This window comes from Psammomys obesus, unplaced genomic scaffold, assembly GCF_907164565.1.
Source record: "Psammomys obesus unplaced genomic scaffold, mPsaObe1.curated_primary_1811, whole genome shotgun sequence".
NCBI lineage: Eukaryota > Metazoa > Chordata > Mammalia > Rodentia > Muridae > Psammomys > Psammomys obesus.
In genome coordinates, this window is record NW_026586550.1 from 7,951,027 (window position 1) to 7,967,852 (window position 16,826).

At 39.8% G+C, this 16,826-nt stretch overlaps 1 protein-coding gene across 3 annotated transcripts in view; it reads left to right on the forward strand.

The window, feature by feature from the left end:
- Dgki (diacylglycerol kinase iota) overlaps positions 1-16,826 on the forward strand; it is a 466,379-nt gene that overhangs the window by 228,665 nt on the left and 220,888 nt on the right. For all 3 annotated transcript variants that reach the window (XM_055602146.1, XM_055602148.1, XM_055602147.1), the window contains exons 7-8: positions 11,536-11,607; positions 14,692-14,808. In XM_055602146.1, the coding sequence (XP_055458121.1) occupies positions 11,536-11,607; positions 14,692-14,808 (189 nt within the window). The remainder of the gene's footprint in view (positions 1-11,535; positions 11,608-14,691; positions 14,809-16,826) is intronic.

Here is a 16,826-nt window from a genome sequence, read left to right on the forward strand (position 1 = left end):
TTTGACAGCTGAGGAGCTTCTGGGTGGGATGTCACACGACAAGAGCACTATATCTCATTCTTGTTCTCACTCCTGCACTTCAGTCTCCATGAATATTTTCTCTGTAGTGGCGCAGGGTCGGCACAGGAATGCCAGACAGGTAGGTGTGTAGATTCCAGTCAAGGTGAGTTGCTGTGTTTTCTAGCAAAGGCTTCAGGGTCATCATTTTTCTACTAGGTAACTGGTTATTCTGTTTGAGAGATGATGCCACATTAGGTGCTCAGAGTTGGTGTCGCTCACTGGCAGGTGACATTCAGCAGTGACAGTAGGTAGCTCAGTTTTGGTGAGCAGAGCCCACATTGTTGGATCTAAATATGGCATCTCTCACTGCTACAGCATGTGATCTACACAGAACCAAATGGTGCTGGCAACAGCAGACTGTGGCACTAAGAATTATATCTGTATTTTTAGTTCTTACAAAGTGAGTTCTCTCTGTTGGCTATTAACACAAAGAAACCAATGATCTTCATGGTTTTTACTCTCATCTGTTTACCCACAGTATTCTTCTCCAGAACTCTTGTTTTTTTGGTTTGTTTGTTTGTTTTTCTATGCTCCTGATGAATTAGCTGAGCCATTCAATATCACTGTAAGCCAAAATATGTTTGAATGCCAGGCCACTACCTTTTTATACAATGAACACAGTCAGTTGTTTCACCTGAATTTATGCCCACGGTAAAGAGTTCTTACTTGTGGCTCTGGAGGACTTTAAGCAGACCTTGTGCTGTAAGAGTCCACTTTTGTCCTGAACTTACATACGAAGTTGACCCATCTATGCTCCAGTCTCAGATGCTTCCTCTTCTTCCATAAGGACAGAACAGTCCCTCTGTGAATGTGAATGCAGTGAAAGAGCTGATTCTGTACGGAGATGACGGGCTTCTGAGACATGCCCCTGTTGCATTCTGGATCCTGCTCATACCAGAGCTCACGTGGTTCCAATTACTACAGCCTCTGGGACAGAACCCAGCTCATGACACCTGGCTACTCATGGCAGGTATTCCTGCACCAGCGCACAACACAACCCTCGCTGCATTTGCAAGGTGTGCAGTCCTTTCCTGCAGAGGGTACACACTTATTTGGAATCCTAGAATCCGTGTTGTAATTTTTCTTGTGTCATAAGGGTCATCCCCCCCCCCCCCATTCCTCTAAATATGTGGAGTTGCAGGGCTGCTGTTATTGCAGGAAGGTCCTATGGCAAAGCTCTTTCCTGTTTTGGATCCTTCTGTAAGCTCGAAATATTTAATATCATTCACCAAGGAATTGTGACAGTCAGTGTTCTTGAGTGTGGAATACACTGTCTCTACAAACCAAAGAAGTTGTCGAGATTGTTGAAATGCAATAATTTGCTCTTTGTATTGGAGAGGAATATTTTAGCATGCCTTGGATCCCTGAACCTCATCAGCTTTCCTAACATGAGCATCTGTGATTGTTTGTAGGCCTTGCCTGCCTGCCTTCTCTCCTTCTCTAACACCTTCAATGTGCCTGACATTTCCCATTCATTCACTTTAACTTGATGTTGCTGTTATGACAGAACAAGTGATAGGCAAAGTATTCTTTGTTTCCGTGCTTGTCACTGCACTTGGAAGACATCCAAGGGATTTACCAGCTTAGAAAAAAAGTATATCGCTAACCCTACACATGAATGCAAATAGTTTTTTAAAGTTTCCTTTCATAGAAGGCTGGAAAAAAATTTAGCCAAAAAATCAGTAGCCTAAATGCTGAGCAATCCTGAACATAGTCGCTGTAATCACAGTGTGCTGGTTCAATTCATGCTACTTCAGCATTTTTCTTCAGTAGAACCTTGTGTTTTGTAGTGCCTGAACTGGTGACTGGAGTGGAAATGTGTAGGGGTGCACACTTCTGCCTACACACACACACCAATCTCACACAAATGCACCTACACCCGTAGAGGAAAATAAGTAAACGACACTGATATCATAACTCAGTTAATTATGGGAAGTTATGTAACACCAGTACTTTTGAGAATTCATAGTTCTTGATTTGTGTATGGCTGGAAGGGTTTCATGAGGTTCACTTGGGCATTGTTGCTATGCTAGTCCTTCTAGAAGGGGGCGAGCAAACAGCGTTGAGAGCTGCCAGTTGTCAGGTGTGCCCTTTTTATCATGTAATTAAAGACACAGGCACAACCATCGCACAAGTCAGCCTTAGTCTTAGACTTCCTTTTTCATCCTCTCTTCTTCTCCATTCACCACTCCTATCTCCCCTTTGTTCTTTTTCCTTCCTTTTCTTTTTCCTCCTGCCATCCTTCCCTTCTCTTCTTCCCCTTCCCTTCATTTTCTTCCTTTCCTTTTGTTCTCTCCTTTCGCTCTTTCTCTTTGCTTGAGATTGAACTCAGAATCTTGCATCTTTAAAACAACAACAAACCAAACGCCGGTCCCTTGCTGTTTTTACTAGAGAATAATTTTATTGCCTCACATCAGAACAGATGTGTTAACTTGAACACTTACCAATTTTCTTCAAATTATTTGAATACTTCTGTCTCCTCAGTTTTTAACTACCTACATTATGGCCACAAGTCCTCTTAATTAGAGACAGTGAAATATTACCATGGACCTTGCTGTGGCCCAGGGATCCTGCCTGCTCCTTTAATCCATGGGTTCCATCTTTGACAATTGACAAGGGACAGAACAAAAGACTGTGACTCTTTATTGGACCATCTGCCCACTCCCTGTCTTTATGATCCTTTATCCACGCTTTCTTTTGATTCTATTGATTGTACAATATCTCTTTTATCAGAAGTAGCTTCTGTACATATTGGGCATACTAACTGGCTATGAATACTTGCAGCATCAGTCCACGGCCAGGAAAGCATTGTGCTTTGATGGCTGAGTGCTGCCATATCCCTATGGATTTTCAATTCTGTAAATCTGAGTCCTATCAGACTGTCCACTCTGTGAGGCATTTCTTTCCATCAGGACTAAGACTCTTGACATGATGACGACTTTCTTAACAACACAAATATTATAGCTTTGATCAATGTTGTGTCCTATGGTCAACTGTGTTTTCCTGCTGTACCCAATACAACTCTCTACCTGGTAGTTCCTGTGAGCTTTCAATTGCTTCTGCCTCTGTTGCTGCAATTCAGCCACCTCTACCGCACATAGATGGATCGCCTCTTTGTTCAGATTCTCATTCTAGTGTTAGTGTTAGAATGTCGTCTGTGGTTCCTGATAATTCATCTATTATTGGTTTCACAATTATGTCTAATGTGTGTCATATAACTAAGGTTATGTTATAACTAACAAAACTAACATAACAAAACAAACGCCTTATGTTATAGAAGAATGTTCCCAACCGGAGAAGCTCTCTAAACATTTGAGTCTGGCCACTCTTTATCCTGCACCCTCCAGTCTCAGGTTTTCCTACTCTGCGACTCCTGCTTATTAGGGATTATGTAGCAGGCCTTTTGAGGTACATATAGCCTTTAAGATATCTTTAGATGCCTCTTAGAAGATTACAGTACAACCCCAAAACAAAGTCAGAATTATGTCAAGATATCAGGCTTCTTTTCTCCCAAAGGCGTTACTCACCTCTATTACCCTCAACACAACTGTGAAGAAAGGAGGAACAGGGTCTAACTAATTTTAGAGAATATTAAAAGTCCCTTTCTCAATTGTCTTGCTATGTATGTGTGTGTGTGTGTGTGTGTGTGTATGGTTAAGGTTCACACAAAAATAAATGATATATTTTTTTTTTGTACAGCATAAAGTTGGCATGATTATCGGTTGCATGGCTCTGGTCAAGCTGTCCTGATTTTTTTGTTGATAACTATGTTAACATCACTTCTACTCTACAGCTTAAATTTTAAACTATTTTAACCAACCTCTTTCTGTCTTGGAACTCAAGCTTTTTTATTTTTTATTTCTTTTTCTAAACATTATCAGGGTAAAATGATGTTTTCACTGGTAAACATGTCAATTATGGGTCAATCAAAGGTAGAAATAAGTTTCCATTGGAAGAACATTATCATAATTGTAGTCAGTTGCATTGATAGGAAAATGCTTTCACTTAAACCTCCTGGGATACGGAAAACTCAGCATTTAAGGTCTTATACAGCTTGGTCATTATTGACAGAGTACTCATTATCTGCAGCTAGTGCCAGGGACTGGGGAGAGGCGTCCTGGTTAAGAGAGCTTGCTGCACAAACATGAGGGTGCATGAGCTGAGTGTGGACTCATAGCAGGGTAGGAGGAACCACAACAAAACACAGTGTGCTTCTGGTTCAGTGAGAAATCCCGACTCAAGGAAAGAAAGGCAGAGAGCGATAAAGGAGAGCACAGCTTAGTACACCCACACATATACATGTGTTATATACAGACACTCACTCACACACATATACACACACACTTTTGGTCCTCAAATTAGGATGACCACAAAAGACAAGTATCATAGCTAGATAGATGCATCCATACATAAATTTAAATATAAGCTGGTAGCGATTCTTAGGTTTCTGCCCAAGCCTCAAGGTCCTGGGCTAAGCTGTGTACTTCTGTGATGTCACAGGCATGCGAAACAGCACCTGGGATCAAGTGTTCCTCCATATAGATAGTAATACCCCGAGGAGGGATATTAAGTTGTACTGAGAACCCCCTGGGTTGTTTTTTTATTTGTTTGTTGCTTCCCAAACTCCAGGAGAGTCAATTTATGATCTTCAGTTTGTAGCAAGGATCTTCAGACAAATGAATGAAAAAAAAAAAAAAGCAGAAATGATCATCTCGTTGACCAGTTCTGATTAGTATATGTTAATTACCAGTGATACTGGAAAGGAACAACTTGATATGCTACTGAGAAAGAATAACTGTCAATCAGCAAGTTTTTTATGGACTGTAAGGTCAACCAAAAATGTGCAGAGCCATGGTTTAATTAGTGCCACAGTTAAAGAACTTGGAATAAAAAAAATATTCTTACATTCTTACAAAGTGACCTAAAATCAACTATATTGAAACAGTCATAGGATTTAGGAAGACACTACTCAGTCTGATCCATTTTTGAAGGGTGCTGTTTCTCCTGATCTGTTCAGGTGAACACACACATTTCTACTTTTAAAATCTTAAATATTTGCACCAATTTTTGCTTAAGACAGGCATCATTGTAAGAAATGAAGAAAGTCCAGGTAAATTGAACCCACTATGAATAAATAAACTTTAGTCTTGCAAAAAGCAGACTGTTACTAACAGTTTTTACACTCTGCTGCCCAAGTAAGGAAAAGACGTATTATCATCCTGGCCTCATTTCCAAGGGTTCACAATGCCTGGCCAGAGTACACATAACACTAGAAAACTAGACTAAATACTTTGTTAAAGAGGAAATTTCAATTATTTTTGAAATTAGGTTCTTGGTACCTTTGCTAAGTAAGGATCAAAGCGTCCTCTTCAGATGAGCTTATTCTAAAAGGTCATGGACAATGGGCTAACACAAATGCCATGTTTTTTTGTTTTGTTTTCTTCTGTTTGTAAGGTTATTTTGAGTCTGCACCTCAGTCACTTGAAGGCCTATGTTAATAAACAGATTCAGCTGGTGAGAGGAGGTTCTGTTGAAAGAACTCAAGCTAAGTCTTACTTAAAATGGAAAGGTTTCTTTTTCCATCATTGAGTCCCGAAACACTTGGTGTTTCTACCCTTTGAGACACGGTTAAAAGAGAAGTATGCAACCGCAGTGTAAGATTTCAGCCTTGTGTTGCTAGGCATTGTGAGCTTTGCACCTCCCTACTATGAGTATTTCAGAGATACAGGTTTAAAATGAATGAATGTATGTTTACTTGTATATATATTTCAAGACTTGGGAAATATTTGGATAAAACTACTTGAAGTTCTCTTTTCAAAAACAATTATGAATGGGACAAATCAAGTGAGTCTTATTTTCAAATTACCTTGGCTTTGGACTTTTTACCACTTTATGAGCTTTGGGCATATTGGTGGATACTGGAAGAGACTGACTTTGTTGCTGTTTAAAGTTTTGGAGGCATGTAGAATACCTAAGAAACTGGCCTCAAGCCAAGAGATTCTCCTACCTCAAACCTCAGTTAAATGCAAAATTAATAAAATAAATTCAACCCAATTTATGTAAGGCCCCTTCTGTAGTTTCAGCCAAGGCTGTACAACTGAGTGTCATTTCTTACATTCCATAGATGGTAGAAGAGAGAGAGCACAACATTTAAAGTCACCAAGAATGAATCTTATTTAAACTTTTTTTCAAAGGCTCAGTTTGATTGAAAAAAAAAATCTCAGAAGAACCAACAAAGTCATTTTGTTGATATTTTTAAATCTGGAGTCAGTTGGATCCAAAGCATCTGGGCTCATGTCCTTATTTTCCTCCAAGAAACCACAGAGTCATTTGAAATTCAGTCAGAGAATCTGTACATGCTATAAAAGCAGATCTGGACCAGAATTAAGGATCTGGCTCTTTTTTATTATGCTTAAGAGGCTGGCTAAAACTCCCCATAGCAGGTAGTATGTGGGAATGTGGTCCACAAAGGCTGTGAACTAGTTCTGTTTATGTCTATGAATTAGATAACAGCCCTGAAGCCATGGTCTCTGTGACTGTGCTAGAATAGCGTCCAAAATAAAGTACCAAGCTGTTTACCAGGAAGCTCATTTCCTAGGGACCCATCAGCGTTCTATATAACCATTATGTTCGGTGCCCTAGTTGTGACTAGCCTTGTTGGTTTTGGGTATCTGTGGCTGTCGGCACCACAGTAGAGTGTCTCTGTTTTCTTCGTGAAGCTGCAAGGCTAGTATGCAATACAATGGGGGGTGCAACTGGATGCCCTCAAGTTGTATTAGTGAATAGAGTAGGACCCAGTCTGACCTTAGAAAGGAGAAGGCTTTCTTGGAAAAGAGGTAGAGGGGGGCCCCACTGATAGGGTTTAGCAGTAAAAGTATTCTTTCATGTGTATACACAGATATCCCCATATATGTGTATATGTAGTATTATAACAATAGATTGTGTCACAATCAATAGATTGTGTCATTTGATGCTTATCACCATTGGAGGAGATTTTGAATTGTTCGCAATTTGTGTTCAAAGAGCAGTTAGAAGTCTATGAATTGCCTAAAATCAAATTAAGCAATAAGAAGATCCAAGAACTGTTTTCAGCTTTTTCATCCCTCTTCTTCTACAACCATTTGATTTGTATGAACAGAGGAGCTGGAACCTGGGTCATAATGCTTAGTAGAACTCTCAGTGAGGTCCCAGGTGCTATCATGCCACACATTTTACCTTTTTCTATCTGACAAACAACATTGCATTATTGAGCACTTATGATGAAATTTAGAAATCCAGCATGTTTGCACTGTCTCTAGGGGCTGGTCTTCCCCTTGGGTGAGGCTACTGAGAGGAAGCATAGTTTCAGATAACTTTGAGTAAGATGTTTAAAGCTTGGAGAACGCAATGTTCATAGCTGAGTTAAGACGTGCTAACAGCAACTTTCTCATTCGGTTAATAACAAAATGGGTACACTGTGCCCATATTTAAAGAACTATTCTAAATTTCCAAGAACTACAGAGTGGCCTACTTCAGGACCTTACAGTTTCACTGCAGAGGGACAAGCATATCAAACCACCAGTAATTCAAGACAACTAAACAATGGCAAGAGTAAGATCCAGATGACATAGCCCATAGCCAATGGAGAGATTCATGCAAAGTGAAGTGACCTGGGAGGACTTTTTTTTTTTTTTTCTGGGAGGACTTTTTTTTTATCATGGATTTGAAATGTAGATACAGCATATAGAATGATGACAGCTTTCTAGGTGGTTGGTTGAGAATAAAGAAGGAGGATGGGCCCAGAGTTGTAAATTTAAAAGAACAAGGCATGACATGAATAGAATTAGACCGATCTAAGTTTGTAGACATGTTTACACTAAGAGTGGAATATTAATGTCAAAATCTTGATCTGGGAAAGGGAAGATGGCAAAGTGGATAAAGTGCTTGCCATGCAACTGTGAGTAGAAGAATTTGGAGCTCCAGCATCCACATAAAAGCTGGGTGAGTTTGACTGACTGCTTGTAATCCCAGCCCTGGGGAGGCAGAGAGCCGTGATCCCTAGGCCAAGATGGCTAGCTCCACTAGCTGAGTCAGCAAGTGCCAGGCTGAGTGGGAGACCCTGCCACAGAAAATAAAGTAGAGAACGACTGAGGAGGACACCTACGGTTAACTTGTGGCCTCCAGACGCACATGCACCCATGTACATGTGCGCTCACACATGCGTGTGCTCACACACATACAAATGTGCACACAGACACAGATACACATGCACACAGACACACGGAACAACCTAAAGTTAATTGGAAGGATTATAGGAGATGCTAAATGCCTGAATGAATGGTTTGTTCTTTAAAAAAAAAAAAAAGGTGTCATTGAAGACTTTGATCAGGAGGTACATGGTGAAAGAACACCAGCTTACCTTGTGACAGTAAAGAAGGAGGGAGGAGCTGTTGGTACAGAGACAAGTCAAAACAGGAGCACATCAGCATGGGTCACACCAAATGATGGGTGTGGGGTCCAGGGCCTGAGAAACTCCTGTGCTCTGTCCCATCCTAGCTCTATTATACTTTCTCCTACACACTTGTTACTATCATCAGACAGTGTCAAAAATTGTTGCTCTAGCTCTGAAGAAATGCACCATCTGTTTCTTTTATTGCTCCCTCAAAAGTAACTTGAATGAACTTTCCAAGTGTCTCCAACGCAAAGCCATTTTGGCCTCTTTGGGACATACTGAGTGTGATGCTTTTGAAAAGCTTTGTACACCTCATCCTGTAGCCCATTAGATTTTGTGTTCTTTCCGTAATATTCCTGTCAGGGTTTTGATACTTTATCACTGGAGGTAGAATGGTGATTGCTGTGGGTATATGGATGTCCAATATTTCAATTCACGTGTGACAGAGAATCAATATTGTCTTGGGGGAAAGCCACTGCTGTTGACAGGAGGAGGTTCTTCAAGTCATAGCTCAAGAGGCTGTTTCAGGGTCCTGAAGATCACCAGAGGTGCTTTGCTTTACAAGGGAGCTCGCAGAAGGCAGCATATAGAGCTCCTGACTATGGTTTATTATAACACAAAGATACAAAGCAAGGTCAGCAAAAAAGGAAACAGAGGGAAGTCTGGAAGAAACCAGATACTGCCAGCTCCCCCTTGGAGTCCTATATAATATGCTAAGTTCCCCCAGCTGTGAAACACATATGAAATTATTTACCTGTCTCATCAAGACTCTCTGCCCCGGGACTTCAGTGAAGCTTGTTTGTCTAAGTATCTTTTGCATAACACACAACAAAATACTAGATGCTCAGAAGGGAAGCAGAGTTCAGCATGAACAGTATTAGCCAGGAGCCATTCAAATTGTTCTGGGAAATGAACAAAGTCTCCTAAAGGGTCAGATGCCAGATTCTAGTCCTGAGCCAATTTTGTAAGCACTTTTCGTAAGGATAGGAGCCGCTCTAAGGGTAGTTAACTCTTCCCTGAACAGTGAGCAAAAACATTATCACTGTTGTTGATTGTTATGTAGAAATCATTACAAAGCCAAGAGAGTCTTACAAATCCAAGTTAAGAAGTCATATTTGCAGTTTCTTCTTTTCTCCCTTTTTTATTACCTTGGTGGGAGGGGCTTTTTTGTGGAGGCCAATATAGGAGAGGGAGGGAGTAAGGAATAATAACACAATTCCACTAATCATGCCTGAAAAAGCCATAAGGAATTGTTATTTTTTATTTATCAAAATTTACATATAATACATATAAGTCCATGTGTACACACACAGTTTAAATGAAATTATGTCACTTAGGGTGATAATGTCACACCCAAGAGCCATAGAGCATCAGGCATGAGAAGTCTCCTTTAGAGTTGTTGGTCATGGAGATCTGAAAGACTGCCAATATAGGCTATATCTATTGTCCTTATTTATTCCCAGAAGTAGAAGGTAAGTTCCGATTGCTGAAGACATTGAGTACTTTAGACAGAAATTGAGCTCAATCTGACTTAAAACTTCCTCCTTGAGGATTAGCTTTTGTAATACCATAAGGTGCTAATTAAGTTGCTTAAGGAGAAAATCATTTAATAGTCCTACCCAATCACAACAATGGTCAGCACAGAAACATATTCATAAAGGTGGAATAGTGGCACTTACATCTCGGTGGTAACCAACAGCTGCCGAAATCCAACAGCTGCCTGCATTGGACCTAAGACCAACTAAAGAGGAAGGAAATCATGCCTGGTGCTGGAAACCTAACCAATTACCTGGGACTAGTGCGGTCAGAGGTCTCACAGGAAAGCCTAGCACTGCCACTTTCCTAAACCGTGATGATTTCTAACTGTATTCTAAATACTTCCTTTTGTATACAGAGTTAAGGTAGCTCTCATCTCTACCAAAGACACTTTTTTTTCACCACAGATGTAGACCACCACAGAAAGCCACAACTAGTCAGAATGCAGAGAACAATTCACTCTGGGGTGTCCAGCCCCAAGTGATACATCTGAATTACAACCCCTACACTTAAGGCTCAGAGAACATTTTGGAAGAGGTTGTAGAACAAGTGTAAGAGCCAGAAGATCAGGAAGTTTGCTGCAAGACTGAGTCTTTTAGACTTGACATGGAAGCTACACAGAAAACGTGAAATGGATGAATTTGAGAAAAGATTCTTTTGAGAATTATTGTGTTCTCCTTATGAAGGATTTCCTTTCTTGATGGAAGAGCCAGTTTGCTGGTTCATCTAAGGCAGTGGTTCTCAACCTGTGGGTCCTGAATATTATCTATTACATGATGATTCATAATTACAATTATGAGGTAGCAATGAAAATAATTTTGTGGTTGGGGGGTCACCACAACATGAGGAACTGTATTAGAAGGTTACAGAATTAGGAAGGGTGAGAACCACTGCTCTAAGGAGACTCTTTGGCAGTTGACTCTTTGTTACTGCTTGCTGGGTAAGAACGAAACTGAAAAGCTGACTGTTTTGAGAACAGACATCCCAAGGAGAGGGTGGAAGTCTTTGAATTTATTACTCTAAGCTTGGACTTTTCCCAGACCCTGAAATCTTTGATATTTAATTTCTGTTTTCTCAAGTTCTCAGATAGTCTCTATAGTATGTGACCAGGTGAAACAATGACTTTTTAAACTAAAATATAAATAGTTTATAATATGTGGTTTACGGTATTTGTGAGCACACATTTATTTTATGTGCATATCTATGTATAGCTATGAGACACTTCCTTTCTTAAGGAAAATCTCTTGTTTTAGTACGGATGGCTTAGAAAAGCTTGTTGTATGGGAGACACCACTGCCTCCTTTGTCTCATGCTCCAGATGGCTCAGAAATCAAAATCACTGCCTGGCAGAAAGTGGAGAGGATAAGGCTGTGTGGCACTTGCAGTAATGGTTACTATTGCAATGGATGACAATTCTGGCCTCTTTCATTTCAGTGAACCTCAGGAGGGCAAACGTGGGCTATGATGAAGGAGGTTTAAACTCTCTGTCTCTTGTCCTACTGTCTCAGGGCTTCCAGCAAAAGTTCTCCTTCCACAGTAAAGAGATTGTGGCCATCAGCTGCTCTTGGTGCAAGCAGGCGGTAAGTAAGGCTGAAATAAGCAGCACGGGCTCACATGTGACCAGAACTGGTGGCTTCAGTGCTTGGGTTTCTCGCTATATGTGGGATACTACTCTAACTCAATTCAAATTTCTCAGATAGCAGTCTTAGAAGAAGAAAGAGAATAAAATTATAGAAAAGTAAATATAAGTAGGGGAAAAAAACAGAGAAAAAATTTACTTTTTTGTATAACTCAGAAACCCTTCCTGATTCACCCTGGGACTGGAATCTAGTGCTCCTTTCCGTTGAGCACCCACATGTCTTCCCTGTCCACTAGACTGCTAAGGAGTCCTCATCATACCAAATTCAACATGGGAAGCCTCGAGTGAAGTCTGTAACACAGGAGTCCAGGCATATTCGTTCTCCTGGTCTTCATGTGGGTGGCTTTGTTATGGGGGCTGTGAAGAATGAATATCTCTTGTGTTCTTTTTAGGTTTAGATTTTTTTTTGTAGCTATCCATGTGCCCACTAAAATATCGCCCTTCCTTACATTTGACTGTGTCTATTCATTAAGATCTCATGATAATGTCCCGTTTACTCTTTTTGTTTTAAATCTTCCATCTTATCTATTCTTAAAAGCACTTGACCCCTCTATCCAAAATAGACCCTGCACTTTCTTATTTGCTTGCCTCTACACCTGCTTTTTATCTCACTCTAACACAGTTGGCAAACTATAGCATCAGGGCTAAATATGGCTACCACTTTTTATATATAATAATTGCAGCATACCCAGTTATTTATGAATTATCTGTAACTTTGTTAATATTTCAATGATGACTTGAGTATTTCAACACAAGTAGGCCTTTACAGAAACAGTTTGTTAACCCTTCCTCTAGTCTCTCAAGTCTATCTATTCTTTGTTTTTTTAAGATAGAGTCTTGCTTTGTAGAATATCCTATCCTTTTGTTTGTGATCCTCCTGCCTAAGCCACCTGAATGCTAGGATTATATGCCTGCATTAGCATATCAGCATTCCATCTACTTTTCTGAGTGTCTGTGTAGATAGAAATATATCACCCATTTATTATAAAGAAGACCTAAAAAGAAAGTCTGTTTTCTGTTAGCTAGATTAAAGGTTCACAGGTCTACACACAGCAGAATCAACTCCCCAAACCAGCAACAGAGCTGGAATAGATTTAGTTTGAAAGAACTGCAGTTAACATTTTTGTGGGTCAAACTCTTTGCATTATAGTGTGTCTATAAGATCCAACGTAATAGGCTCACTAGCATAATTTCCCCAGGTCTTCATTTGTCAAGAGCCTCCAGTTATTAGGTATGGGCTCACTGGTCCGGAAAGTTCAGACAGCATCACAGCAGGTGTTTTGATAGACTGCTGTTCCTATGACCCTGGAGTGAGATATCTTGTTGAGATGTCAGCTAATTTGGAACACTTTTAAAATAAGCACCCATATTCTCTTCATTAATCTGTGATCTAACTGAGTCACAACAAAGAGTGGCTTTTCACTTGACCATTGAGGTAGAGCTTTGGCCAATTTCACATAATTTTAATATCCCGGGAAGTATGGAAGTTGACTTTTCAAGGTCTTATATGCAAAATATATTCACACAGATTACAGTCTTGATATATTTTAACAGTACAACTAATTTCTTCCAGGGAATTTGCTGTCAAATAATTGACCTTTTTATGATGCAGGAAGAAAATCTTGGGCTATGGAGCTGGGTTTCCTATGTATGTCTCTGCTCCAACATTTAAAGATTTGCAGTCTTGACTGTATCTCTTAGTCTATAGCTTGTAGATGACACAAGTACAAGTTAAAAGAGTTGCTTAGGCAATGTTGGAAGCCTTTGACATTGCAGAAATGCAATGGGCATGCATTGGGGTTTAATTTGATTTGCTTAAAAAAACCAATCATTTTGAAAGGAAGTATTCAAATATTTTTGTGGTGTGGCATTCCTCTTGTTTAATTTGATTGCAGATTCCAAATAATGGATGGCATGTTGAATTATTAATTATTTCATTAGTATTTTATCCTTAATTGATATAAATTAGCTACTGGGTCACAGGAGATCTTGACAATATGTAGAAATAAAAAGAAAATCCTTGTGATAGCATAGAATAAAATTAGAATGGCTATGTTTGCCAGTTTTCCTCAGACAGCTCTAATTGATGTCTGTTTTCCCCAACATTGTTATTATCAGTGGTCTCTTTCACTCTTAAATAGCTCCAGTTGAAATGGTGAATTGTGCATTGGTCACAATAAGTACAATTCAAGTTCGATCTAATTTAAATAAAAGTCCCCATGATTAGAACTTAAGTCCTTTAATTATTGCATAAGCTAATTTTGTGTTTATTAGAAATGAAATATTCTCACACATGACTATCACCTCACAGCCAAAAGGTGATTGAAATGTGATTAGAGTGAGGTCACAGAGCCAGCCTCACAACAGAGTGGTGAGTTAAGCCCCTCAGTCACACTGGGGCATTGTGGTGACTGTTAATAGTTTATGCTTCCTTCCTTCCTGTAATGAACAAGCTGCTCAGGTCCATCGAGTATAACAGAGCCACTGTATTTTTAAGAACTCTAGATAAGCCCAGTAGAAGCAATCTTTTTGTGTTTTGTAACCACTGAGATTAACAGCTTTCTAGAAGAGACCTCTTGATTATTCCTGGCTCCCTAAACTGGAACAATTACTGGGGAGGATTTACAACTATGGTAGAAACAAAAAAGCAGGAGATGGTGGGCATTGCCTTCCCAAATGTCTTCATTTTCCTTTCTATGGTTTTTGTGCATAGTTAGATTGGTAGAGCCTTCAATACTCAGGATCTGTAAGTAAATAGTCCATTAAACAGTTAGAATGCCTTCGCAGGCTTCATCCTGCTAGGCTCCTGTTAACAACTGTTATGTGTACACTGCATTGAATAGAATCACTCCAGTCTCTAAACTCCTGGGCTGCTTGAATGCTGATGAGATGCCTGTGTTCTTGATGTATGCTTGTGTGTGCGTGTGTGATTCTGTGCAAGTGTGTGTGTGTGCTCACACTTCTCCCTTCTTGCTGTGAATTACGTTTTACTCAGAATTGCTTATTAGCCTATTTTTCTCTTCAGTTTCACAATAAGGTGACCTGCTTCATGCTGCATCATATTGAGGAACCCTGCTCCCTGGGGGCTCATGCTGCTGTTATTGTCCCACCCACCTGGATCATTAAGGTGAAGAAACCTCAGGTAACTGCAGGATCCTGGTACTGCTGGCCTAGTGCAGAGAAAAATTAACTGCTGAGATTTGCTTTTCTCCCTCAATAGTCTTGGACTCTTGTGACCTCATGGTCTGATGCTTAGTCACTGAGCTTATCTCATTGGCCCATCACTTGACTTCATTGGGCTTTTTCATGGAACCAGATTCTTATCCTCCTCAAAACCCAGTGTCAGAGCAAGGATATTTCCTCCTCACCTATGAGTAACGATGTTCTATGAAGGCATGTCTCCTGGCACATTTCAGTGAGCACCACTGAGTGTATAGCAGCTTCTTTCTTACATGTTCGCTTCTCTTCGAGCCTAAGAGGCGTCAACAGAGCAAGATTTGCAAGCATCATAGTTTAGTTAAGGTTTCTGTCAATCCAAAGGACAGACTGTGAGTCACCTCCATTACATGAAAGCCTGCTGAGAGAGCCACAGTCTTTTCTTAACATTAATTGAGTCTGCTATCTTAGTGCCTAATCTCATTCTGTGCTCTTAGGAGCTTTCCTGTTTAAGCCAATCTCCTTTCATTAGTGTGGGGGAACTTCCTGGGGATGTAGGGCTTATCCTTGTAGGGATTATCCTTCTGTTTTTTAAAAGGTGGGTGGGATTGAGAGCAGTAGAATAAAGAGTAGCAAGGAGAACAACAGCACCCTGTGTAGAAAATTGTATTCCTGGGCTTGTGAGCTGAGTTGGATCATGCTAGGGCTTTGTGAAGTGTGTAGAAGAAGACAGCAGGAGGCCACTCTTGATTAAAGGTGTATACATGGCTGAGTTCCTATTCCAGAGTCTGCAATAATGTTTTAGGTATATTGGTGTTTCCCTAGAAAGTATAACCTTTGTGGAGTTAGATCTTATCTCATTCATCTTTAGATGTCATATTGAATATAATGGTGTCCTGGAACATGGTTAATTAAATGTTTAATTAAGAATCTTCTTGACTTCTTATATTTTGAAGTAATGTGTAGAAGAACATTAGAATATAAATACAGATGTGATTATACATTTATATAACTATACACAGACACATATATATGTAGAGAAAGATGAGGTGGATAGACAGATGATAGACAGACAAGCAGACAACAGAGAGTACCAAAGTTGGATGGCTAGTCTACTCTGCTATGCCCTGACTACTTTACTTTAAGCTTCTTCTCTATGGGAGGGATTTTCTGCCTCCATGTTGTTAACAGCTTGTCGCTCATGCTTTGGACTCCACAATTTATAGGTCTCTCAATCATGGTCTGGTCACAAGGGCAAGGCACTACTGTCAATCCCTGAATTTATGGTTTTGGAATTCAACATGGGGGACCACCCTATTTTTCTTTCTGTCTTTAATAATGGAACTGTGCCAACAGCATTATCCCTGCTTGGTAGGGCCGTCTTCTTTGATTGTTACCCTACACACTTTGGCTGGGTTTTTCTTCTAGAACACTGTTCTTACTCTATCATTTCTTTTCTGTAAATAAAGCCACTGCTTCAGAACAAAGTCCACACGTATCAATAATCTTTCCACCATCAAGACTAAGCAACATACAGCTCTGTGTGCAAGCCTGCCTCCCTCTCCCAGAATCTACAAATAACATTTTAGTGGCATTTATGTCCCTAGGGAATATAAACTCACAGGACTGAGTTGGGACACTGTAGTCTCTTTAAAGGGAAGATTGTAGTTCTGTGTTTTTTAGCTTTAATGCTTAGAGCATAATGAATAATATACATGAATTATCTTTGCACAAAAGAAACTTCAGATAAAAATGTCTGCTTTCACTAACATAAAGTTTTAGACACCTCTTCTGGTTTTTCCATTACATATTCATGTTTTTACTACCAGTTCACATGAACAAACTTGCACAATTAGAACAGATACAGAACTGCAGTGTTCACAGGTTGACAGATGTTAATGAGTGCTGCTGTGCTGCAGATAATTCTTCAGAATTTGCTCAGTTTTCTTTAGGTTGTTTTCTTTCTTTCTTTCTTTCTTTCTTTCTTTCTTTCTTTCTTTCTTT